Genomic DNA, 27,852 nt, shown 5'->3' on the forward strand with positions numbered 1-27,852 from the left:
TCATGTTCAGAATCAAAAGCAAGAAAATATAAAAAAACTCTGCCATTAAATTTTCTACGACCAAAATGTAGTACGAAAATGACAAACTTAGCGACAAAACAGCCCTTTATTTTATGAAAAGAAATATTTGCTTTTCTGTTGAAAGCCGTCTTGTCTACGCCGCTACAACTATGTGTACACATGATCGATTAATACAATAATTTATAGATAACAATAAAACCGTTAATTGCAAGCATCCCCATATTTCCGACAAACAACGTTCGGTCAAATCGGCATCCCCAGCCTTAAAATTAACATATGCTACAATGTCGATTTAAGGCTGATCGCAATAAATTACCTATCACAGCTTGTGCGTTCGAAATTTCGAAACTAAAAGCAAAAAATCGGTGAAATTGGAACCGACGGTTGCAAAATCATCTAACGTTAGTTTCAGGCACTGACGATACTGGGCTACTGGCCTAAGCACCAAGAGCCCGTGAGGAAAATCATCAAGAAACTGGAATAACTGGCAGACGTAAATGTTCTAGTGAAGACTTAACCTCGTGTTCATTGCCAGGTAGATCGCTCCTTCCACATAATGGTACAGGAGGAGTTCACCGTCCACGAAAATACAAGCGGTACATCGACCATCATCATTCATCATGTAGCAATTCAGACGGTGCACTTCACAATCTGCGATGGCTTTTAGGTTGAAAGTACCAATTAGTAGCAACAGGCTGCACACAAACGTGTTGTCACACTTGATGCCTTGTTACAAATGCCCGAAACGAAATATCATTAAATGTAGTTTCGCATTAAATTGTACATGTCAAGCCAAGCTGAAATACCCCTTACCCATGAATAAAATGTCAAACAAGTAGCCCGAATGACTGAGCTGTACCTCACAAGCTATAAACAATACTATTCGCTAAGCAAAAGTTAATAGTAAATTCCAGTTTTATCGCACTAAAACCTACATACATTATTAAGATTATTTTTTTATTGTAGGACGTACAAGGTGGTATTTCTTTATTCAGCAAGATCAACATAATTACAGGCAAGGAGAAAAAACGAAAATCTAATTGTTGTACAACATCTCTAACATATGACTGAACTACCTAATTGAGCTAATCGTTTTGACTTTCAGAGCTCCAACAACACAGTATTATGAAATTGAAGCAGGTCCTCTCTCTATCTCTCTCATGTACTATATGATACGGTCGATATTAGATTGAAAAAAACTCAGCCAATTTCAAAAAAATGAGACACTTTAAAACATGGCCAAAAACTGTACAGCTGTCTCAATATGGCTTGACCTTGTAGTCAAATACTAACTAATTATTCTCCATAAAAGCCGACGTAGACATTGAAAAATCAAACTTCGTAGATAAGCGAGTGCACCAGGCTACTGGGCCTCCTCTTAGCTCACCTGCTAAATGTTATCTGTCACAGCAAAGATATCCTAACCACAGCCATCTTAAGATTTCAAATAAAAAACGTGAATGATTATGGAAAGTAAATCGTTGATTCAGCGAACCACGACATAAAAAAGCGCCACAGGGAAAGATTTCACAAATTCTCACTGCTTTGTATTTTATGATGAAGTTCAGATTGGTTTCTTTTTGAACGATGCTTGCTTCAGGTTTGAGTGCAATTTTTAGCCAAGAAATGCCCACGCTGTTGCCTTTATATGATTGAGCAACTAAGTAAACAAGGTCAAAGGTGATCTATTACGTTTAAAATGACGTCAAAAATTGTGAAACAAGGCCAGCTCGGACAACTGACAGGTTTAACAATAATTCGACAATGTTAAACGTTAAAATTACGTATAGCAAACAAACCGCTTTTGAGGGGGATTGAGCACGTTAAGCTGTGAAGTTTAATGGTGGCCTTTACAAATATCGAAAGCTGAGTCTGACGTACGTAGAAAAGCAAAGGCAGACATGGAGAAATAATTTAATGTTTTTTGCGTTAAATTAACATTCCTTGGAACAATCTTCGCTTGATTTAATGAAATATGACACCACTCAAAAGCATAAGGAATAAGGAAAGGAGCTGAATAAACACAGCGTCGTAAATTGAAATGCTTTTCATCCATTGCGTGATAGCGGGTGGTTAAAATGTTCCTTGCGTCAAATTGGTCAAGCAACTGTCATAAAATGAAAGTCGTGAAGTTTGATAAGTTTTAATTTTGAAGATTAAAAAGTGACAATTATACATTGATTCAACATGTTTAAACAACAAACAAACGTTGTTTCGACCAATGATGGGCCACACGCGGAGTAGGAACACGTTGGGTGTCAAAATGAAACAAAAGTGTGTTGCAATTACGTCCTTAAAAAAAAATTTACGTAATCAAGCTGAAAGTGCCAGTAGAAGCAGCTGCTTCAACAGCAAATGAAGCAATTGTGATGTATTTAACGTAAAATAAACGTTAAAATGACAGCTTGAGCTACAGAGAACAAAAAATGGGCATATCCAGATCCTTTTGAAATGTCTCAAAGAGTCATCTTTCGGCTCTTGTTGATAACAAAGGAAAATAGATATGCTGTGGGTTAAACAATAGAACAAAATCAATAGGTCAAAGGAAATGTATTGTAAACGCTGTCTGGCCATAATTCCTTCATGAGAAGGTATTGTCCAAATTCATCGCCGCTTTCTGCGAGTTTAGTGTTGCTAATCGTTGAACAAACGTAAATACAGTAGCGTCAGTTGACAGTTTAAAACGTAGTCTTTACCGAGCTACATCTTTTGTTGTGTTGAAAACATGTGAACAAGTGAGCAATTTACCATTTTCTTAAGAAAACAGTCGAACGAGCAGCCTAATAATTCAAATTAAGTTTCTATTCACTTAAAAACCTTAACAACCTGTTGTAGAATCATTCTATTTAAATAAAAATCTTCTAATATTCCCAATAAGGGTGAAACAACCTGCTAAGGTTTTTAGATGGTTGGTCACTACATTTGATGTAATTCGCTCTGTTTCGCTTTCTTGCTTGACATTAGGCACTTTTTTTTGAAGTATTGGTTGTAATTTATTGTTTAAAGAGCAATATAAAAATATTGTGGCAGCAGCAAAAATATTTTCTAACACTGTTATGATACTGCAACCACTATTCAATGCTATGGTAATAGGCCACTCCACAGCAAGACAATTCTTACATTTGAAGAATAAAACATTAAATAAAAAAAATAATGGAAAAAAAACATTTAAATCTGCATTATAATTTAAACTTTTCGAGCAGCCTACTGAAAATACAACAATGATACAACTATCTAACATACTGTATCGCCCAAAAGGTCATAAAAAAATAACCAGATGCAATGTCCATTGTCCAAGTGAAATCGTTATTTTATGCATGATTGCCAGTTGGAAAATTTCAGTTTGAACTTTGAAGATGCGTGCGTGACCGAGCTGACAAAAACCAGTTTTCTGTGCATTGTTTCAACGTCTGCATACGTGAGTTAGCTCTCGCTTGGTCTGGCTTTAACCTTATCCATCACATAAAACAACTACAAACAAGAAACAATAGATTACTATAAGTTGAGAACGCCGCCCGCAACGCCGACAGAAAATCGTTGACTACCTGCAGCTAAATCATCTTCAGCTAAGCTTATTTAAAAAACGTAAGAATTTGAATAAGCTTAACTGAAGATGATCTAGCTGCCAGCAGATCGACGTTGATTTTTTAGCTGTATATGATTGAACTGACTCGTGTGAAAATAAATTTGCTTGCTTTACAAGACATCTAACCAAGTCATTCATATCAAGCATTGTTGTAGGCTTGACACCTGTAAGAATTTTTTTTTTCATTTTCTTAACATTTAAAGATATGAGCACTACAGTTGTACAAAACTGGACCAAGGAATCCCGATAAACGCAAATCCTTCCGATTGCGTCATTTCCGTTTAAAAATTTCCACAAAAATTCCATCGAATAACCCCGACGGGATAATAACAATGATTGCAGGAACCTCCGTGACCCATACAACAAAATCCGTCATTTTTACATTAATTCAACGTCTGCAGACGTAATTTTATTGTCTGGAAAGCCACTAATTGAAACATCTCAACATACTTTGATAGATCTGCACTTTGCACTTTTTAATGTAAATTACCTAATACCCTTAAACAATTAAGGAAAGGTTTAGTGTTTGAGTGAGATTTAAACCTTTATAGTTTTAAAGGTGTCGAATTTTCTGCTACGTCACTACACGTAAGATAACTATGAAAGTCCAATTCTGATAGATAATATACGGTACAACTGAGGAAACAAAACTTATTCATACTCATTGCAATCTACTTTAACTTTGTAAAACTTAGATTAAACTAAGTTAAAGCTGCTGCAATTTTAAAGCAGCACTTTGTCTGATGCTAATCTGCAAAAGCTCTAAAAAGCTTCGACTACATCTGCATTGATTAAAACACACAAAATATCGAATCAGACAAAAATTTTACCATATACGATGCTAAGTCGATAACATAGGGGAGCCAGTAAATTAAACAAACTTAGTTTCAAAATACTAAACAAATTTTGCGGCAGAGTTTCTCAAGGACGCGCACTCGCGCAGCTAAAGAATATTTCTACGAAAAAAAGTGAACACCCACCAACCAATCAGAGATTGCAGGAAAGTTTGCTAGCAATTTATTTCAAACGTAAGACTACGTCGAAAGAACATCAATAACGAGACATTTACAAATAGGGAAGGCGGACTTTCTCACAGCACATCATGGCCCAGGGCAGTTGAAAAAGCACAATAGAGATAAACAAAAATGGCACATCTTTTTGAACAAGTAATTAAAGAGCGGGTCACAACTTGGCAGGGTGACGAGAATGATCGGTGCGAAAAGATGATCAGATTAGGAGACGATGCGTAGCAAAATTGTCGAAAGTAAGAAAAAATCCCGAAAGTTTTACGCTGCAATGGGACTGCTATATTAGGTCGACTTAGCTTCAACTTCGCAAAAATATTCTGTTCTCTTGACGAGGTGCAAAAGTGTGCAACAAAAGGAATCAATGTCACATTGCAGTTAAAAATTGATATGTAATCTCAATCAACGTAAACTCAGGAAGAGTCAAGAACTGTACTGCATTTTATAACACTAAGTAACTAGAAGCAATCATAAACCTCTCTTGCCAGACTGCTAACAATGCCACGTCTAAAAAAATTAGACTTCTTAATTATTTCACACAAATACAGGTGTAGTTGCACGTTCGGTTTGCACATCCTGCTGTTGGGTTTAAAGTTAAACAATTAAGTCAACAGAAGACTGGTCTTTAATTACAGCAATTAGTGCCTTTGATACGTCACAGCATAATTATACAGTTGAAAGCAAAAAGACATCGGGAGATTTTAGTTGAACCAAGGTGGTATGCGATTTACTTGAAAATTCCTTTGTACATTTCTTTTACATCTGAAGACGTAAAATTACGGCAGGAATGTTAAATTTTGTTAATATGTGAAGATGTAGGACAAGCAAAAGTTTTAAACACTTGATTTAAATAATTGCATTGATTCAATATTTTACTGCGGAAACTTTAAACCGCGGTCGAAATGTTCGACAAGGTGTTTTAAGGTCAGGACCGAATCTGATACAAAAGGTGACGGTTTTTTTTTCTTTAGCAATATATTTATCGCGCCAATAAGAGATTAAGTTATTTTTAGATAAATTCCTAGTGACTTGTTATTTTGATAAGAAGTTTCTATAATGGCGACGTATTAGTCTATCTGTACAACAAATCTGAACTATTCACTTAAGGGTGTTGTGAAGGGAGAAGAAGTTTCTTTCAAATTTCTGAGTTATACATCGTTACTGAACACGATGAATTGAAGATGCCTGCGATATTAGCAGCGGTGATAAATCAAATAGGTATTGACAAAAGATAACTTATCAAAAAATCGCTTCGATTTCATTTAAACAGTAATGATCACTTCAATACAGGAGCATTCTTCGAAAAGATGCATTGCATGACAGACAAAGCAAATTCTTTTGAAATTAACTTTTGAAGCTGGGCGTTTCTCAACAGTTTTGCCAATTTAACACGAGGCTCTGTATACTGACAACATGCCAATTGTCATGCAACCATGATAAGACAGAATCTGATCGAAGAACATATGATTGGCATTCGGTACCGCTAAAACGACACAAAGTCATTTGTTTGCACGATAGTCAAGCACATTCAAGCTCGCCCGTCAATCAAGTTGATACTGTAGCAATGCTGCCATTCGAATTCGAAGTGTTGCGCATCACTGATGGTATGCAAACCGAGCCGGAAAAAGTTTCTTTTTTTACATTGTTTCAATGTCGCTAAACTTTGAAGCAATGCGAATATTGATTTTTTTGTAACTGGTAAGATTCTGCTTGCAGATCTGCACCAAATTGCAGAGAAGTTTTCAATCGACCCTATGATGTCCTGGCTTGCCAAAAAAGCAATAATAATGTGATGTTGTGTATTTTTGTCTCTCTAAATTCGAACAATTCTATGATGCTAGATTTTAAATTGATAAGGTTATACCAGTCACAATCTATTGCTTAAAAAATGCAACCAAGTCAACCCAAGATTCAATTCAAGACAGATTCATTATTTTCAACCAACTGTTGTTTTTGTGGCGAAAACTATTTCTACAAGAGTCACGGCAGTCTAAGTCGCTTTTTTGATTTTGCCATAAAATATTTTAAAGATTTACATTTCTCTATCTTTCTTAGGAGAGTACGATAAATAAGTAAATAAAATAAGCCCGGTTCGAAAATTTAATGTATAATTCATTGGTAAGGCTTCTTTGGTATCTCACATCAGCGTCTCCTTCATGACTCACGACAACTAAGGTTTGACCTTTGCAGGCCTTAAAACTCGTGTTTTTTTCCGGCAGCCATCGTGGCCTACCAAGAGCTCCTTCTCGGCGGCCAAATCTGCGTGCTTGGAGGCCAAAATACAAATAACGATACCACAAGTAAATAGAATTAAACTTGCCACAATGCTAAAATGATCACTTATCGTTGTTGAAGTCTGAGCGACGTCCTGCAATAGAATCGTTGTACCACGCAATAACTGCTTTACCGCCATTGCGGGACCATCAAACGACACTAAATTGTTTCAACTTCTCTCAGCTCAGTAAATTGTTTCAGCTGCATACCGCCTTTCATAAAACCTGACCATTTATTCCGTTATGATGTCACCATTGAGCGTGTGAAGTCACTAACACACAGTGAGAACATTTCTCAACCATGAAGATTGAAGATACGTGTTTTCCGCTAGGATCTCAACTAACCTAGTTCTCCTTTTTAACAACGATTGAATGTCCGACAACATTGAATTGATATAAAAACGGCAATATTGCCAGCCGATGTAAATTAGCACTTCGGATTAACACTTTGTTAAAATAAACGTCAGGAATTGCAAACAAGACTTACACGTCTTACAGCGCTGGTGACCGCAGCTGGAGTGGATATATTCCATAGGCCTTTACATAGCCTACAATAGCAAATGTTCCCGCGCAATACAACAGTGGTGATTATGACGCGCTGACCTAGTTCTGCGTCACTCTTTGATACGGTACTACATATTTTCGACATTTAATCCACGATCATTCTATTGCGAAATTAAATAATTGGCTAGAAGAAACCGGCGGCCAAACTTGGCCGACTGAGGAGGTAGCACCGGCGGTCATTCAAGCACTACTTAGCGGCCATGGCCGCGATGGCCGCCGGCTGTTTTAAGGCTTGCCTTTGAATGTTTGACCTTTGAATGTCGGCTGCATACCCGAGTGGTGAGAGCTCTGGTACGACACTCGAATGGGCGCCTGTTCGACACCGCTCAAAAGCACGTGGCTGTGTCTTTGGAAGGACACTTAATGGCACTCCTGAAGATGGCTGCGAAGATTGGATGTCTTCATTCCTTTCCTTTTCTTTGATTCAAATCGTAAAAAAACATGTCTCGAAAGCAAAACATGAAAATGTCTGGCGGTTTTAATGAAGGCATGAAGGCACATACTTGCGACGCACGAGCAAGTGCTTCCAAGATTAAGCGAAATGGTTCTTCGTGTTCCAATATCAATGACCCAACCCACTGTACATAATTGGTGAACAATTACGCCTGGTTTCACATTGTCAACGTCATCACTTACAAAGCATTGGATTTCTTTCGCTATACTTTTAAAATTGAAAGTCTCCCCGGCACACAAAGTCACATAGACATGACATACGGCCCTTCGGTCAAAATGATTGAACGCCCTTGTTACAGATAGATTGCCATTAATTCAGTTCGGAGCAGAGCGACAAACGTTAAATAATTGATCAAGACGTAACGGCGGGGACCACTGTCATGACGTCATGGCATTGCTTAAATCAAAAATTAAAGTAACTGCGGGTGATTTCAAATGTTGTCCTCTTCATGCTGATAAAAATGGTATAAGTAGCGTCGGTTTCGGTTGGAGCAACGTAATATTAAACGTCTGCGGATTTGCAAACATTTTGGTGGTGAGGAGGTGTGACTAATTTCATTTCAATGAAATGATGCCAATTTGGTGAAACAATTGCAATTACAATATCCGAAACACGTATATCAACGTTAACATGATGTGCCAAAAGTATGGAATGCTCACAGCTGCGCATTTGAACAGCATGAGGAATTCAATTTCTGAATAAGTCACGATTCGTGCACGATCTTCTTGAAACGCAAAACATCAAGATTTCAAATGCCAGTTCAGTTAGTTTTTCACAAATTTTTCAACAGCCACAAAACATTGAACGCTTTCGTTCAAGCTCTGAAGCGCGTAAGTCTGTGACGCTAATCATATTCCTGGTCCGACTAACTAAAACTAAAACGTTAATTTAGAAGCAGAATGGTTGGAGTGATTGGTCAACCAATAATACAATGTATAGCAAGCAAAACTTGGAAAATAAGTTCATGTTTAGGAAGGGGTTTGAAAAATTGAACTATTTCTCGAAGCTAAAATCCAACAAAAAGTTCTGATTAATAAGAAATCAAATTTTGCACTGAAAATGTAGTACAGTTAAAAAAAAAAAAAAAAACGGTACAGAACACGGAAAATGTATACAGAACCACAATTTTAGCTTCATTTTTGGTACTGTGCTGCATATTTAAAAGCATATTGTTTTGTATTTCCGCTCTGGATATAGTACAGACCAATTGACTTTCGGTACGAAGGGTAAAGCTTAAAGTCTATCAGAAGGCAAACACAACTTACTCTGCTCTACCGGTTGCAAATAATGTAACTTTGTCACAAAATACACATGAAAAGCCAGTTAGTGCATCATTTAACCTACCAGGAGGAGGGGGGTGTATTTAGTGATCCCTTACAAAATACGCTTCTATAGTTTTGCATAGTGTACATCGAACAGTTCATTAACTTGATATATTTGAAAAAGCTGCATTATTTGAGATACACACGATTAAACGAAAAATAGAATGTACTGCATTGGGTCTTATTTTAGGGATTTTAGATCAAGGGGATGCGAAACTATATCCGCTTTTAGCTTATCCGCCTTTACATGCAAATAAAGGTTTTTTAGTTTACCAAAATGACAACCAGCACGCCGTGGAAGAAAATAAAGCTGCAGTGATTTGTCAGTATTTTTAAAGTTTCAAAAAGAATAAAGGATAGAGGTTTTCACAAATTTGCATATCTTAAAAACAAAAACAATTTCCACTGTGTTTGACCTACGACATCGTTCTAAAGCTTTTGGTGAACACAACTGTAGAAGACAAAAATGCTTTTCGCAAGTAGTATATTTAACGTGCTCTGAGATCTCACATACTTTAAAGCGAAAGGTAGCCAAACGACTAAACAAAACAACTTTTGTAGAAACCCAAATAAGAATGTGGGAAGACTAAGATGGTTTTTGTTGGGCTTGGCAATTGCAAACAGTTCTTCAGGCAAGGCATACCATCAGAAAACGCCGAAAACTCACCTTTTTCTTGGAGCCAGCAAGAATTGTTGGAAGCGAAGTTCTTCTTCTGTGCCTCACCTTGGACCACTTAAGCGCTTCTTCCACATTATTATTCTCCTTTGTGACGTCCAGTGAAGCTCTTCTGCGAGTTCTTGATGGCTGAAACAAAAAGGACCATGTTAATTAATCAAATTCCAGTGAATTGTTATATGTACATTGTACATCCAAAATGCAAATAGCATTTGATTTTTTTCTGTAGACTCATGAATCAGGGTTGCCAGTTCCGTGGTTTTCCCGCAGAATCGGGCTACTTTCATTGCGGTGTCGCAAATTTTTTTTTCAGCAATTGCGGGGTTTTTGCTGGTTGATTTCGACGTTTTATTTCAAACCAAATTTCACAAAATAAATAAGATTTCTAGCTAAAAATTCCGTTTTGTGACTTTAATTTGTGCAAACGTTAAAATTTTGGGCTTGTTTCAACTTGTTCCTCAAATTAGTTTACGTCATATCAGGACCTGATGTCATCCGACTGTTTTCATCGTTCTGAATACTTTCAACGCTCATTGTATTTAAATTTATCACATTAGATGTTCAGTGAGCTCTAAAACTGACATCAAGAGTGGTTCTTTGTGCATGTGCAGTTTGTGTAGTATTTCGTTGTTTTAGATATGGACGGCATTGTTTGATGCAAATAAATATTAAAAATTGGGCTGGAAATATAAAAAATATCTGGCAACCTTGTCATGGACTTTATCATGTCCGAACACACTCTCACAACTCTCAATTGAATCTCGACTGTTTTCGAAAAAAACAACAATGACTTCGGAAGCACCAAGCGTCTTCATTGCAACAGCATAGCGTTTATTTTCACAGAAATGCAAAATCAAAAAACATCCTCCATCAGCTGAACCAATCTCTGTTAGGAAATTGTTTCTTTTTTACATTGACTCGACGTATTGCAGACGTTGAAGCAATGTGAACAAGAACTGAGTTTCTGGCTGGGATATGCTTTTTAATTCTTATTAGCTAAAGTCTCACCTCCGTAGCCACAAGTGTGGTGTGAAGATAAGAAATCATTCTTGCAGTGACAGAATTATGGGAAAAACATTACACAACATTTCGCTCGTCGGAATACAATCAGTTTGCATCCACTGATTAAATTAAGCCGCAAATGCAGCCAGGCACCACATTTTTTGTGAGTGTTTGTAAAATGTGCCGTGTTTGAGCCATATGTCATTGCACTTGCAGTTGCACATAACTTACTGCTGAAGATTTTATTTCAAGTTGACCGAAAGGCAAAAAAATCAACATTCATCTTCAAACATGTCATTATAGTTTTTAACACGATGCAGTCGTACACCTATGACAACTAATGAGCTTCGTATCAATGACCTTTTGAGCATCAAACACTTTCAAAATACAGTAAAAATCAAAAATTTAGAACCATTGGAAAAAATGTGAAGAATATAAGATCAGATTACAAAATGCGTTTTCATCAAGTGTACAAAATAATTTTACAACACGACATTAGATAATTTTTTTTCACTCATTGAGAAAAATGGATTTCATAAAATTGTTAAATCTGGCCACTGAAGGTATGTCTATGTTTAATAATCGCTTGTTTAAACAGATCGATGGCGTCACCATGGGTTCTCCACTTGGTCCAACTTTGGCTAACCGTCTTTTTAGCGCACTTAGAAACGAAAATGTTTGAAGTGTTTCGTAATTTTTACCCTAAAATGTATGTACGTCATGTTGACGATATTTTTGCAGTTTTTGACAACGATCGGTCTTGTTCCCAATTTTTAAACCTTTTAAATGCTCAACATCATAACATCAAATTTACGGTTGAAAAATCTAATAACACTATTGCCTTTTTAGATGTTGAAGTAAAAATAAATCATGACCCGTTTGACACACAGATCTGGCGAAAACCCACCAACACTGGCCTACTTTTAAATTACAACGCTTTTTGCCCAAATAGGTGGAAATCTGGATTACCTCTATGTCTTTTATCTCGTGCCCGTTTGGTTTGTTCGACGGATTTATTGTTCCACAATGAAACTAATAAGTTGAAAAATATGCTACATTTAAATGGATACCAGTCATATTTTTTCGATAAAGTATTGAAAACTTTTTTGGATAAAAAACCGAAAGATATACCCGAAGAAGACGATTTTAGCAACATTTTTGATATACAGTAGAACTCGGTTAATCCGGATTCGGTTAATCCGGATCTTCGCCTAATCCGGATGAAACTGGAAGTACAAATGAGTCAAGCTTGATAGAAACGTCATCGGTTAATCCGGATCTTCGCCTAATCCGAATGGAATCGCCGGTCAAATCGAATCCGGATTAACCGAGTTCTACTGGTACCATTCTTGGGAAAAGATTCGGTAAGATTTTCAAAAAATCTAGCTGAAATTGTTAAAAAGAAATTCGATTGTGACATTTACCCTGTATATAGAACGTTCAAAGTAGGCAGATATTTCCAACTTAAGTCACCTATACGCCCTTTGCTCTAGGTTCTAATGTTGTGTATAAATTCAGTTGTTTGCGTGATGCAAGCCTGACATACATCGGTATGTCAACAAGACATTTATCGACTAAAGCTGGGGAACACTTGAATTTGAATTCCATACAGAAAAGAGCCATTAAAGATCACATTTTCTTGTGTAGGCTACAGTATGCAAAAAAAACGTTTCTATAAAACAATTTGAGATCATGTCCAGAGGCAGGTCTGAGTATCAAACTAAAATCTTAGAAGCCTTGTACATAAAACGTAACAATCCACCTTTGAACAGACAATTGTATGCTTGCGGCTCATCTTTCTTGCTCTCTGTATTTTAAAATTAGTTTTTTCGCACCTTGCCTTTCTACCACATCATGTGATCTGTTCAACACCTTTTGATGCAATTACCTTTGATTCTCGCAGAGCCTATATCGTTTAGTTTGAGCTAGTCAGAAGTACTGTGCAGTTTTTTGTTTTTTTTCCTGCTTATAGTTATAATAACCATTGTATTTTATTCAGATGTTGTAAAAATTGTATATATGTTATTCCTGAAGAGGACATCGTGTGATGTCGAAAACGTTCGATATTTAATTGTTGCGTAGTTTTGTGTTTTTTGTGAATATAATAATCTTTAATATGTTAAACTTGATAACGTTGCTCGGCTTCGTATGCCTATGGTTCAACAAGACAAACTCTCTACCGAAGCTGTGACATTAGATAACTTAGGGCTTCTCAACCCGAGGTCTTTCAACCCTTGAGGGTCCATGAAACGTTTTAACAGGTCCGGAGGGCTGAATGAACCACAGTGACTTTGAAAGAAGCGTATTTAAGAGATGTCCAGAATTGTGTAAAGTTCTAAAAATTTTCGCGATAAGAAATTGAAAGTTGCGCAGACATGATATTTCTTTCGAAGGGTCCGTGACTATAAAAGGATTACGAACCATGGAAGCAATAATGGAAGGAAGGTGATCCCATACTTGATTCAAGCGTCGGGAATGAGAAGATAAGGTTCTCATTGTAAGAAGCTTTTGGCACTAAGGAAAGTAGGGTGGCCAGTTCCTTTCTCTCGGCCGCCTTTCCTGCAGCAATTATGCTCACCCAATTTATAACACCCTGGGTAGAAGTGAGCGGTGTGTTCAACAACCAGCTTAGCCAGGAGTCGAACAAGGTTTGCATAATTGAAAAGCCTTATCCGTTGCGCCGTCCCACCGCAATAATGAGACACAATAAAAAGTGATGTACAGTACTTTGGATTATACAATTGTACATTACTTTGAGTCTTTGACTTAACCAGGTGTTTTAACCTTTCTTTCTAACTCGAATTTACACAGTACATACCTTTATTGAAGTGCCCACGTTCACATTCTGCCTGTGGAGTTGGCCACCACTTTGTTTCTTCATCAACACCACGCAGGGCACAAAAGCATCAGCACCAAACGTCATTTCTGAGTTGCTCCTCCAAGAACGTTTAGTGGGACAGTGGTCTGTACTTTCCTGAGTAAAACATTGTTTTTGTTGTTTCGCAGTCACAACTACACAAATATGTACATTTGAACATATATCTGGAAACCACACAAATAAACAAAAATTGATTAAACCTGATAAATGAGAAAATAGGATAAAGGAATTTCAGTGCCAGGAGCGTTGAGGTTGAAAAAGAAGTCATCAAACTGAAGTGAAGTTAAACCAGAGTTAAATTAAGGAAAATCGTCATTTTGTAGCGTTTAGATAAAGTAGGTTACATATTCTAAACAAATAGAATATAGATCTGTCCAATGAACGAAGTAATCAGTACATGACAGTCGAACTTATAAGAATGCTATGGTTTTGCAACTAGACATAAAATCACGTAAAAATTAAAAACTTGAAGAACGTCTTCAATTTTGAGTCCATACTGTATGACTGTATGTGTGAGATAATAACGATAAGAATAACAGTAAAAAGAAAACAATAAAGTGCACCACTGTCCTTCCAACTACACTTAAATGCATATACCGACGTACTATTCACAATCTGCATTGTGTCAAGTTCTCTTGAAGGGTTCAGTTGCTATCACATAGTGTTTCCACTTAAATTTTGAGCTCATTTTTTTGGGGGGTTGACTTAAACACCAATTTCAAACTAAGAACATCAATATCATAGAAGTTGTGCTATATTAATTGGGCAATTTTTGATGTACTGTATAAGCATCTGATATGCATTATAGTGTCTTGGAAAAAACATGCACTACTGTTAGATACTATTAACTAAACTCTTAATCACCGTCTCGTGAGGTGAAGTAGTAATATACACACCAAAGAAGTAATTCTCGAGTGCAAAGTCTCTCGTCTTTTATCCTTTGAAGACAAAACAAACTACTGCTGACACTAAAAATACCAGACGTCTTCCTGGACTACAGTATGCTGCTACCTGCAGCGCTAAGTAGCTACTTTTTGAGAATCAAAACTTTCCTACTGAGCCCAAACGCATCAGGAAGCGCCACACAATACCTTCTTTACTGTTGTGGCATAAGAATCATGTCACGATTGCTTTGTTTTCGGCTATGCATCAAAAGAAAGAAAACTATGATGAATCTTCCATTAAACTTCCGCGAAGAAGTCATTCTTGAAACTGTGCTTTAAACTTACAAACTTTGGCTGTGCTTGGCATCAAGAATGGTTATTGTATTGAATAGAAGCACAGGCAAAAATGAGTAATGTTTTTTTGTGCTATTGTACAGATATTACTGTCCACCATCTCAACAAAACGGTGGGCATAAAGTTGATGAGGCTATTTTTCTTTTTACTAACCTTTGTTAGGTTTATTTTCTTGCATTTTAAGAAAGAATGCCTTTGTTCTCCTAATATATCTGCAACATTTTACTGTAAACTGTGGTGAAACAGTATCAAACATTTTTTTTAATAAAGTAGGCTACACTTACAGCATTAGATGTATAATTACTGATACTAACCAAATCGGAATGGCCCGATTCGGTGAGTCCGATTCGGTGAGTCCGATTCGGTGAGTCCGATTCGGTGAGTCCGATCCCTTAACGGGGGATTTTTTCAATTTTTTTTTTTAATTATCGGGTACCGTGGCCTAATTATCATTGCCGTTTTAGGGTTAAGGGTTAGGAGTTAGGGTTAGGGGTTAGAGGTTAGGAACTCACCGAATCAGACTCACCGAATCGGACTCACCGAATCGGACTCACCGAATAGTAGCAGACCCAACCAAATACAGTAAACGCGACTTTTAGAAGTCATCTTAAATAGCTAAACCGAACATGCACTACGTGGATTGAAAATGTAATCGAAGCTTTAACCGTTGGCAAGCAAACCAAGTAGCTCTGCCGAGATAAACAGACCTTTTAAACCACTAAAAGCGTCATAGTGGTCTTGATATTCACAGCACACAACCAGCGAAACGTGACATGTATTGAGTGGATGTGAAAATTATCAGTTTTTGAAAGTGAAAAAAGATAAGACGCCATCTAGTGACGTAAAAATGATAATGCTCAAGTTCAAGTTAAATTTTGGAAAAAAATAAGGTACATAATATTGATGGTACCATTGTAAACTTTCTGTAATTCTACTTTCTAATCACAAACTTTCTGCTTTATACGAACGACAACGATTTAAATGAAACTGCGATTCTATTGCACCTCAAGTCTAGATTATGTCATCCTAAGTCCTAACTGGTAGCCTGCTATTAGCTGCTCAGAAAGATTATAGGCTACGCACCCTTCCTTCATTATTCAACAAAACTATCGTGTATTTTACTTTCTTTCATGAACCCCTGTCATAAAAACTAATACAATGTAAAAGTATTTATACGCTATTTTTTGACTGAAGAACTAAAAAAACAGAACTTATGATTTAATCAGTATCTTTGCAATTTTCAAACATCACTACTTAGCAGAAATGTTTAAATATATTTTCTAGAATAGGGATAGGCACTGCTTTTTCTTACTAGAGTGCATTCACGACTTTCCGGCTGTATAATATTCATCTAAAACTTCAAAAGTTAAGTAAAAACGCTGCAGTGCATACTATCAGCTTTGAACATACGCTACTTTTAAAATTTCCGATGAAACCTGATACTGTCTTAGAGAAGCAGCCTACTTGAAAAACAGTAACTTGGAACATGGAGAAACTAGAATTTAAATGCGTTCAATGCACACTGACGAACTTTTGTACTGAACTCAATTAGTCATTGAACGTAATCAACCTGCAACAATCAAAGTGTCAAAATAGATTTGCCATGCCATAAAGTTATGGTTTTAGAAATGAATTTAAAGCGCCCAATAAACTGAGAAAAACAAGACAAGCTGATTTGACGTCCGTAAAACGGCCATTGGTCGTATAATTCTCATTTAGAGTTTTACTAATTTATGCTCTTTTCAGAAACTGCTTCAACAAAAGCATTAGCTGAGTGAAAAAGTGAAATATTTTAGAACCAAAACACACTTAACATGTATCTAATGATGCTGCAGCAAATCGCATGCAGTAAATAAGATGAAATGATTACAGGTGAATAAATAAAGGAAAGTGAACTGAATGAAACACCCAAACTTCTGAATCATTTTGCATTTCACAACCTACGTCAATTTATGATGACGTAGGTTGTGATATGGACCCATTTAACAACCCGTCCTGCTGTGACCACAACTGGTTGACAATCTACTCAGAAAAAGTTACTAGTGCAGTATTACATCTTTGTAACGTAACTATATGTTTAAACAATGTGGAAATAGCAACATTTGCTTGATAATAAAAAAATCTCTTCACTATGTATTACGACTGCACCCGTATTTCGAAAATTCATCGTCAAAAAAGTCTAAAACAAAAACTCGCTTTGGTGTAGAATCGAACTCCTGTCAAGTTAACTCAAAATTGTGACTGTTTCCAACCTACGTGGCCAGGTATAACAAACGTCGACGAGTGTGTTTTAATTAGTGTTTTCCAGACAAGGTAGGCCCAGAGAAAGTAGCCCACAAACATACCAGACCGCAATTATCCGTTATTTGTACATTGATTCAACATCTGCAGACGTTGAATCAATATAAGTGACGGGTTTTGCTGTCTGGGGTGGGAGGTTCTTTTTCGAGAGGAAGCTTATAAGCGATTAGTTTCGAGGTTTAAATGGAAAAAACAAAGGCGCTTTCGTCTTGTGTACCACACCTGTCCTGCACAACGGTGTTTTTAAGGTCTAAATTTTTGGTTTCTGAATTGAGACTAGTACCAAAGCATCAAGGTCTTCTTCGTGTGTTCACCTGGCCCAAACTCCCGTTGGAGCACTATGCCCAACTTCTGGAGATCTAAAAGGACGCAATTGAACGGTAAAAGACAAATTCAAACACGTTGCTGTTGTTGAATAAACGAGTACTAACTTGTCTATATTGGGTTTGGCAGTGCACCATGTTGAAAACCTCGTGGTAATGTGTGTTCTGTTGTCACCAATGCTGTCTACTCTAAACCACAACATGGTGCAATTTCGGGCATCTAAGAAAATCTATGCCAACTCACAAACATCTGTCTTTTTTACATTGATACAACGTCTGCAGATGTACAAAGATCACTGTTGACAGCTGGAATATAACTTCGTTTTGTTATTCCATAATGACTTCTAATTTTGTCACTGGAAACCAACTAATCTCACTGTCTCTTTGTTGCTGTTTCCAACAAGTTTTGATACTTCTCATATAATAAAATATTTCTCATGTTTCTTTAACTAGGTGAAGAAGTTATCAAAACTACGAAAAACATTACAGACAAACGTCTTCCAACAGTTCTGGTCTGTATGCACCTGAAGTATCTGAAATACCTGTCAGTTAAACTCTTAAACATGGAGTAAATAGGTTATTAGCCTATAACTTATGCATGAGTAAGGGTCATAGTATAATATACAGACGCTGTTTTAACTATAATAAAACCTTACCAACTGCTCTTCCTCATTTGAAGCACTTTGCGGTGCCACAAAAGCATGAACTGTGGTAGTTTCTGTGCCGAATGCAACCATTACGCAAATGAACGCGACTGCGTTTAAGAACATACGCAGTTGAAAGCGAACACACTACCCATCGATGAGTAAGAGAGTGGTGCGTCTGTGATTACGCAGTACTTTCCTGGCATGACAAGACGCTCTTCTGCGAAAAGACTCGACCCGTTTTATTTACTACCGCTTTAGCTTACTAATAGAAACATATATTTTTAGCTAAACATACTGCAGTAGACTTTTTGTATAGCCAGTATTCTCTCAATTTACCGTGCTTAGTGTAGAGAAAATGAGATAATTTTTTTTACAAAAACATTATTATGCTAAAAACAAAGACAAAATGTGTCATACCAATTCATTGTATAATATACTCTGAACTAGACTACTCTCACAATACAACGCTTTCTTAAAACTTCGCATAGGATATAAAAAAAAAATTTCACAAGTCATTTTTGATTACTTGATTAGTCATAATAGTAAACTTTGTAGAGCTCCATAGACCATAGTGTAAGTGTAGTGCACTACATTTGCTACTGTACTCTTTAGGTGCCATAAAAAACTAACTCTCGACTAACCCAAGTCATAACTGCAGAGATGTCAAATAAAAATTGTACATGATAATGACCAGTTCCCCTACCCATAATTTGTATAGCCTAGTCATCCTTACTTTGCATTTACGAGTATATACTGTGTAACTATTTGACCATGCAGTGGTTTTCATTTTGCATGCCATCACTAAACGTATCAATCACCATAAAATCAAACTTAAGTGCCCTATGTCTTAGTCACTTAGTGCATGGATTATAAAACCGCACATATCTTGTATTTTTCGATTCTACAGACCACGGAAACACGAGAATGTTTTCAGTCTGATTTTTATGAAACACTTTTAAAATGACTGAAATTATCATTCAGCTTGAAATACGAAAAGCAAGGGCAAGGGGATGTTGATTAAAAAATGTGCGAAAGATTCCAGTGAAGCGTAAGAAATCTAGTGGTTGTGTGGTGTGGAATAACGCTATTTAAGTTTTAGGCAAAAAACGTAGACTCAGTGGAAGCAAACACAGTAACAATAAGCACTACACCTTTGCTTATGTACAGCATTTTAAATGAAATGTTTACGATAAATCAAAACTTTTTTCCAAAATTGTATCAACTGGTTTAAAAATTAATTATACCGGTAGTTTTTTTAACCAAAAAAAAAGTTTAGAACTTAAGCATGGTTAACTGCGCAGTTAGCTTCTCTGCAAAAAAAAGATTAAGGCCAAAACACACTTCAAAATTTTTTATATTTTTCTTTAAAGTACATAACAAGAACAGACATATACAACCAAGCAACCACACGGCATTTAACATAATCCATTAAAATTGAACATAAACTATAAGCTACAAACGTTTTCGGCCATACACACGTTAGCCCTCATCAAGTAACAAAAAAATAACTGCTTATCATATCTACACTGAAAATGAATAACGTCTTTTCTTGATACGTCATATGATGCGCCTTTGCCTCGTGTAATTTAAACGCCATGTGATGTGCCTTTCTCCTATGCTATGCCGTTTCATTTTGCATTTCGTTTTTTCAATTCAGTGTTTAGATCAGTTATTCATTTTCAGTGTAGATATGATAAGCAGTTATTTTTTTGTTACTTGATAAGGGCTAACGTGTGTATGGCCGAAAACGTTTGTAGCTTATAGTTTATGTTCAATTTTAATGGATTATGTTAAATGCCGAGTGGTTGCTTGGTTGTATATGTCTGTGGTTGAAGAAAGTGACCTCTTTACCAAAATTGTAATACAACAAGAAAGCGGACAAACAAGCTGCACATGCAAACAGTATGGGTTGGAATTTGAATTACAGTACAACATAATAGTGATACAAAAGATAGTTTTGTAGTAGCCAGTTTGCAGTAGTTTCGGAGATTTTGGAGGGGCAGTACCCATAGAATTAACGCTAATCAACAGAAAAGAAATTCTATTCATGTCAAATTCGATAAAGTCTACATCTAACAGCGTAAAGCATAAATGACTTCCTGTTGCTAACTAATCACAGATAATGAAATGGAGTAGACTCCGCATGAAATATGGCACGTTTTTGTCGCACAGACAATTTAGATTTTAAACCATAACTGATGTACATTGTACCACACCCAATAATCACTTTCTACAACACATACCTTTTCAAGCGTTTTTCTTCTAGAAACTTTGGATTCTGCAGGCTCATTCAAGCAAGTGTCGGCAAGATCATCTGCCGAAGAAATCATGTTTATTTCAGGTTGTAAGAAATTGATTAAAACAAGTGATGACAACCAAGCTATGAGAGAGCATAATCAAAATACTTAATAAGTCATAAACATAAGACCCTACCAAACAAGAAACTACATTTTATTACAAAATCTCTTGTTGGTTTGTAGGCGATGTTAGTTCTTCCTTGCAATAAAAGCCAAACCAGGAAATACAAACCTAAATTTTTAAAATTGATCTCCTACCATATTTTGAAACAAACTACCCATTACCTAACCTGGCATTGATTACTTTAGGCAAAGCAAGAGAAAACGTTTTAGCAACAAACAGAACGGAATGGCCCGTTTCGGCTAATCCGATTCGACTAATTCCCTATTCGGCTACAGTTTTGAATTGTATTTTATTCCACAATATCGTTTCTTTTGCATTCCGACAAAGAAAAATAAATTGAAATGAAATTTAGCGCAAAATGTTTGAACAATTAAATTGAAATGTTTGCTCACATAAAATCGACATGTATCCTACGTCACCGTCTGTATGCAAACTTAGAATATATTAGGATCCTCAACTATTACACAATTCCAAATCCAACGACGCCTGTTTATTTAAAGAATGTTGTATTTTATTCCACAATGTCGTTTCTTTTATAGTTGAAATTATCGAAGCTTTAGATGAGTGGGGTTTAGACCTAACCACTGAGATCTTAAAACTAAAAAGCGAATTAAATTTATTTTTGAACTATTAATGTTAGCTCAGATAAAATTGACATGTATCCTGCGTCGCCGTCTGCATGCAAACTTATAATATATTAGAATCCTCAACTATTACAAAATTCTAAATCCAACGACCCAACCACTGAGCTCTTAAATCATATTTATGACACCGGAAAGACCCCTAGTAATATGGTACGTTCCATATTCATAACTTTACCAAAGAAACCCGGAGCAACAGAATGCTCACTCCACAGAACAATTAGCCGTGTGAATCATCTAACAAAAATCTTACTCCGAATCATGATGATGAGATTGAGACCAAAACTAAAATCGGAAATTTCAACAGCACAGTTTGGATTTGTTCCAGACAAAGGGACCACAAAAAGGAATTTTTACGTTAAAAATGATAATGTTCAGAGAGATGTATGTCCGATTCTTCTGTTTTCACAATATCGTTTTGTAAAACCAATTTTGTATTTTATTTCACAATATCGTTTCTTTTGCATTCTTGCATTTTATCCAGTGTTTACCATTGAGTGCCTTCCCAGGCGGCAAAATCTGTCATTTTTACATTGATTCAACGTCTGCAGCAGAGTTGATCGGTTTAAACCGGGCAGTTTTGACCACCTATTACTGGTCAAAACCCCTTTAGTGTATGAATCAAGTTGCTTTTCAATTGAATTAAAAATATTACCCTCCATGTTCAGTAATGATGTTCAACTATGTTTCGTTTTGATGAACAATAATCTAAATACTGGATTTGGAACAAAAAATATTCAATTTCTCTGTTTATTTTTGATATTTCAATCAGTTGGTTATTTTAATTATTGAGAAAATTCAAATTCTAAAAATAAGTTTCTGATGAACCAAAAAATTCTTGGTACAACGATGAACCATTTGCACAGCCAACTGAAGTACAAGAATTTATTCCAACAATTTTTTTTTATGAAAAACATTTGCCATCAATTTTGCCATAAAATTTGCGCAACATTTGCCCTCCCATTGCGTAGCACATAAGATGTAGCATGTCATGTAATTGAGGTAGTAGTCTTAATGCTGTTTGATGTGTTGTTTTTGGCGGCGTTGAAACAAGAGAAAAATCCAAGACAAATATAATCTTTCGTACGAATTTTACAGGCAACCATCTGTGGCTGCCTGGCAGGTCAGTATTGGCGGCCATTAATGAAAGTTCAGGCGGCCATTGCCGCCAGCTATTTCGAGGCCTGCATATCAAAATGGTCACAACTCACAACTGCTTTTATATTTCCTAAATAGCCCATAGCCCAGGCAGCCGACCATTCACTACATAAAAGTATTTTCTGGGTTTTGACCAGTTTAAACCTAGTTTTACTGGTTAAAAACCAGTTTTGACCACTTAGAGATCAACCCTGGTCTGCAGACGTTGAATCAATGTAAAAACGACGAATTTTGTTGTCTGGGTTGGTTCAAAATAAGTGTTTTACATCAAAACAACATTTTTCATGATTAACAATAGAGGTTAATGAGATAAAGTCTCAGCGAAAACGTGTCAAAAGTTGACCATTTAAATGCAATTGCATATGTTCGCAGGTCGTCTGTCGAAAAAGACTGTAGCCAAATAGGGAACTAGCCGAATCGGACTAGCCGAATAGTAGCAGACCCCAAACAGAAGCACAATAGGGAGCATTAATTGTATTAAAGATATGCCATACTGCAGTGTTATTGTACTTCTATTAGTTAACAAACACTGTGGGCAACTACACATTTTCCAACTTAAACTGCTAATTTGATAATATTAACTTGTAGTATGATGCTTTAATTTTAATGTAGGTTGAATCATCATCATCATCATCGGCCATGCCTGATGATGATTCAACCTACATTAAATAGTAGGTTGAATAGCTAACTATATTTTCAAAAAACTTAAATCGGGTAATTTGTTTATGAATTTAGCAAAGTTTGTGATTTCAGATGGGATGCAAACAGCAAAGCATTTCTAGTCTTGTGAAACAATTATTTTTTCTTCTTCTTTATGTTTTTCAGTCACAAAAACTCTGGAAAAACGAACTAGTGCCCATTTTAATACATGAAAACTGTTAATACAATCATTGATTGAAACTTTGTAAAATGTAAGTAATATCTTTAAATACCTTTGTTTTACTTCTTAATTTGTTTATTACTTCAAGTTACATACGATAGGAAAATAAGAAGTTTATGACTTAAAGCAGTGGTTCCCAACTTTTTTGGATGACGACTTCTTATGTTGATTTTAAATATCTTGCGTCTCCCAGACCAACTATTTTTTCTAAACAGCCAGATCAATGTCGATGGTTGCGACAAACTAAGTCGATGGTCGTTACCCACACAAAAGTTTTGAGCAACCTCATTGGGGTTCAGGACCCCAGCTTGGGAACCACGAAGCAGCATGAAGCACACTAACCATGTTTATCTTGGTCTACTGGTTGAGACACAGCTTGAAATGTTAACTTCACTCCAATGCCCATGGACAAGAATGCTATCCATGAAGATAGCAACCTGGTAAAACCTCAACGTTAGCATAGAATAGGATATGAATGTCTATAAAATTTAAAAAAAAACAGTTTTCTAGACTGTTTCTAGTCTGCAATATTTATGCAAGGTAGGCTATATACAAAAAACAACCGACAAGGCTACCACCAAAAAATTAAACTAGATGAGAGATTAAAGGGGCAAAAGAAGTTAAAAGTTAATAAGTTGAAAGTGGTTTAAACGAGAATTATCTACGATCTGAATATTGGTGTTCTGGAAAATCATACATTTCAATTTCTTAGAAGATTGTAAATCTCCATCCCTTGCCTATGCTTTATTTAGAAAAACAAGCCAATCATTTTGTTAAAACAAAAAGAAGAATTATAACAAAGGGCTGGGTAAATGTATAATGCAAACAACAAAATTTGTCTGCATAGGCCTATCAAATTTGTTATAGCAAAGATTTGTTAACACTACCACAAAGTCAGTAATTTGTAGTACAAGTATTATATTAAATGAATATTATAAGGGAAAATAGGTTATGACACTGATAAAGTATATAACATACCGTATTATATATAAAAACTTAATATTTAACTAGTCAAACACTAAACACTGAAAACGTGACATATGTAATGTATAGAATAGCCTGGACACCATACTTTACTTACCTTTGCAGTGTATAACTATGCCAATTAATGGGGAAAATAAAAAGAGGTAAAAGCAAGAAGCCAAAACACCTTGACAAAAGCACAAAGAAGAGAATAATGAGGGAACAAATGAAACTCTTAACATAACTTTTAAAGCAATGTGTCATTAAGTAAAAAATAACAGGAAACACAAAAAGACTTGTGAGACCAAGAGCCCCAAATGCAGAAGACAAATGGGTTTTTCGAAGCAAAAGTATAGTATTCTTCATTATACAGTCTTCCATTTCAGAAGAAATGTTGCATGTCTTCGTCAATCCATTATCAGCAAAGTTACCACAAAATACTGCACTTGAGATGATACATACATTTTCAAACAAACAGCAGATTGAAAATAACTTGATCAATTTGAAATCATAGACTTTTCTTTCATTAACAATAGGTAGAAAATGTTTGTTTATGGCAAAAACATTATAAGTGCTTTTCATTTTTGCCATTGGTTCATGGTTGCCAAATGTATTTGAAGATTTTCGACGTCGCAAACTGCTGGGTGAGTGGTTAGTACTAGAAGCACAGTTTCCAAAGTAGCTTGAATCATTGCTGCAATATTCATGTGGGCTTTCAGAAGTAGAAGTTGTGTATTTTTGAGGATTATCTTCTTTCATTGGACAAAACTTCAGAAGAGATCTATACATTACAGCTGTGGTGTTTGCGATCATAAAAATACTGCCAACTAGAAAGGAAAGTTGCAACAAATAATCTTGAACATCTTGGAAATCTGTGTTGATCATCTTAACTCTCCCATGCCATTTCTAATGATGGTACTCTTTTATTGAATTAGATTACATGACAAAACTAACAAATTAAAATCTGAAAAAACAACACATTGCTTAATAAGCTATACTGATTGTAAATCAAATATATACGGTATTATATATATGCCCCTAAAACAAAATAGCTGTAGTAGCTGATTCAATAAAACAATAAACAATATAATATATATATACTATACTAATATAAAGCACAGTAATATATTAAACAATATATAATACACCAAACAGTATTATATATATTTAAATCAAACAGATCACTTTTCATAGAGAAAAAGGGAGGGTAATTCTTGTAATAATCTAAGCCAAACTAACTATATATAATATACAAGAATTTTCATGCGGTAGAAAGAAATTTAGTTCTATAAGAACATGACATTTGCTGTTGGTATTTTCTTCAACTGCGATTTAAATTAGGGTTTGCAATTGTAAAATAAAATCTGCACCTAAATGAACTTTGAAGCTTAAATGTAGGTTCACTTATTATTGATTAGCGCAGACTTTACAGCAGTGTTTATTGAATTTTTAAGACTACTATACTATACTTATAGATTTACATATTGATATTATCATTTTTTAAACTCAAGTTGGCTATGCTGGTTCTACAAAACTTTATTTACACTACATTACATTACACTACTTTACATTACACTATGCATTATGCAAGTACCTACTGGTATCCTATATATCAGTACATAGAAAGATTGTGAAATCAAACAAGTGCTTACCAGCAGATACCAAACCCTTACTTGATCAGCTGCATCTTTGGTGAGTCGTTTTTACGTTACTGTTTGAGTTTTATTTCTACATTGTTCTACAATTAACTTGATTGCTATCGAACATTGGGGATTCGTCTTACCGTACATTTTATTCGGCTAAAACGTTTGACAAATTACAATTTTGCTCGTGGAGGCTTCACAAATCACAACTGTGCAAATTCTGCTTCACTTTATAAAAACACCCCTCAGTAGCGCGTTGATAGCAAAATCACAGTAACAACAGCGCTGACGGTTGCGCGTTGAGCAAACAATAGTAGTGATTTTAAAATCTTCTTTTGGGGAAGTTTTGGAAATTGCAAAATTTAGAGTTGCCAAACTGAAATCTTACTTTATTCGTCATTCAGTTCATTTTTTTATTTTGAAAACATTGATGCAAACAGAATCGTGATTATACAGTAGAGCACAGAATCAAAATCAACAAAAATAAAAGACTCAAAATGAAGCGATGCTAGTTCGGCTCTTAGGGTGTGCGCTTGATCAACGCATTTCACGACTACTTTCCCATTCAGCGGCACAAGAACTCTTCAACAACAAGAGAACACTTCGCTCTGCCAAACTCGGAACCCGCCCCTGCCTCAGTGTTTCAAAGCATCTACAAGTATGCGAAGTTGCCAGGAATACCCTATCAGAGTTTTAAAACATTCAACCAATGTTATGTGTTAATGTTCGCGTTTTGTCGCTTTTACCCTTTTCCATACTCTTGCTATGTTATGGAAATTAATAGGCTAGTGTTTTTTTGGTTGATGAGCGGAAATAAAAAAAAAAACTTGACGATGAAGATGACGATGAATGGAGAAGTCACGCGCAGTCTATAGTTGCCAGCCTCATGCCTGTCCACCGAACTCAAGGATAGCCTACAAGTTCAAACATGGGCTACAATTAACAAGTTTGCTTAAAATCAGTGCTTCCACTTTGAAGGATTTTATCCCGAAATCGGGATTTTTCAACGCTTCGAAGGATAAAAAAAGGAAATGAAGATCGGAAGGATTTTTTAGGAATTTTTAACAATTTTACAAGGAAATTTGGTCTTAAAAAGGGAATTGTTGTTTTTAGCAATTTTAAAGAAAATTTCATTAATATTCCCTTTGAAAAGTTCTAAAAACGACTGGAATAACGATGATCAGCTGGTTTCCGTCGCCACTCGCCTTCCGGAACCCTTCTTACTCTCTTTCCCATTCTCGCCTTTCCGTCGCTTGATTTCTATTCTCGCCATTTTGGAAATTGGACGTGAGTGCAGTGAGTGAGTTAGTTCTCAATTCTTTTAGTTAAAATTAGGTAATCCGTTGATTTACGGTTAAACTTGAGTAGCAATGACAAAGTTCACTGAGCTTCGACGTGCAGTTAGGTGTGATAAGCTTAGGCTAATAGTAGGCTATCCTACCGGTTTAGAAAAGTTAGTTACAGCCTATGCTAACCTACCCGGTATTACGGTATGGTGTCATAATAATAGAGCAAGCTAGGCTGTTTAGTGTGTATACAACATGTATAGCGTGCACAGTCAGACTGAGTCAGTATCATAAATAAGCCTGGTATCCTAAAGTTTTTCATCAGTCTCAAATGATTGTGAAGACGTTACTGACAAGGAGAAAAAAAGATAGCCCAGCCTATATTATATAGAGAGTTGAACAAGTTAGCGCATCAAGGAAAACCGAACTAAACACATAAATAAATTAGTTAATCGATGAATAATTCGTTACTGGACATTTACCACCTGCACATCTTCGGTCTTAAGGATAGGTTAAGAGTTCGGGTGGGAAAGATGAGAGTGGTAATTGA

The 27,852-nt window shown here is 36.0% G+C and overlaps 1 protein-coding gene across 1 annotated transcript in view; it reads right to left on the reverse strand.

The window, feature by feature from the left end:
- The window catches only part of LOC145779441 (cGMP-inhibited 3',5'-cyclic phosphodiesterase 3A-like), a 40,687-nt gene extending 16,103 nt beyond the window's left edge, over positions 1–24,584 (reverse strand). The window contains exons 1-5 of the mRNA XM_082591031.1: positions 24,492–24,584; positions 23,753–23,847; positions 20,554–20,624; positions 13,742–13,897; positions 9,913–10,050 (exon numbers count right to left, since the gene is read on the reverse strand). Coding sequence (XP_082447157.1) covers positions 9,913–10,050; positions 13,742–13,897; positions 20,554–20,624; positions 23,753–23,816 — 429 coding nt within the window. The 5' untranslated portion in view covers positions 23,817–23,847; positions 24,492–24,584. The remainder of the gene's footprint in view (positions 1–9,912; positions 10,051–13,741; positions 13,898–20,553; positions 20,625–23,752; positions 23,848–24,491) is intronic.
- Between the last annotated feature and the right edge of the window lie 3,268 nt (positions 24,585–27,852).

Source organism: Aplidium turbinatum, chromosome 11 (assembly GCF_918807975.1).
Source record: "Aplidium turbinatum chromosome 11, kaAplTurb1.1, whole genome shotgun sequence".
NCBI lineage: Eukaryota > Metazoa > Chordata > Ascidiacea > Aplousobranchia > Polyclinidae > Aplidium > Aplidium turbinatum.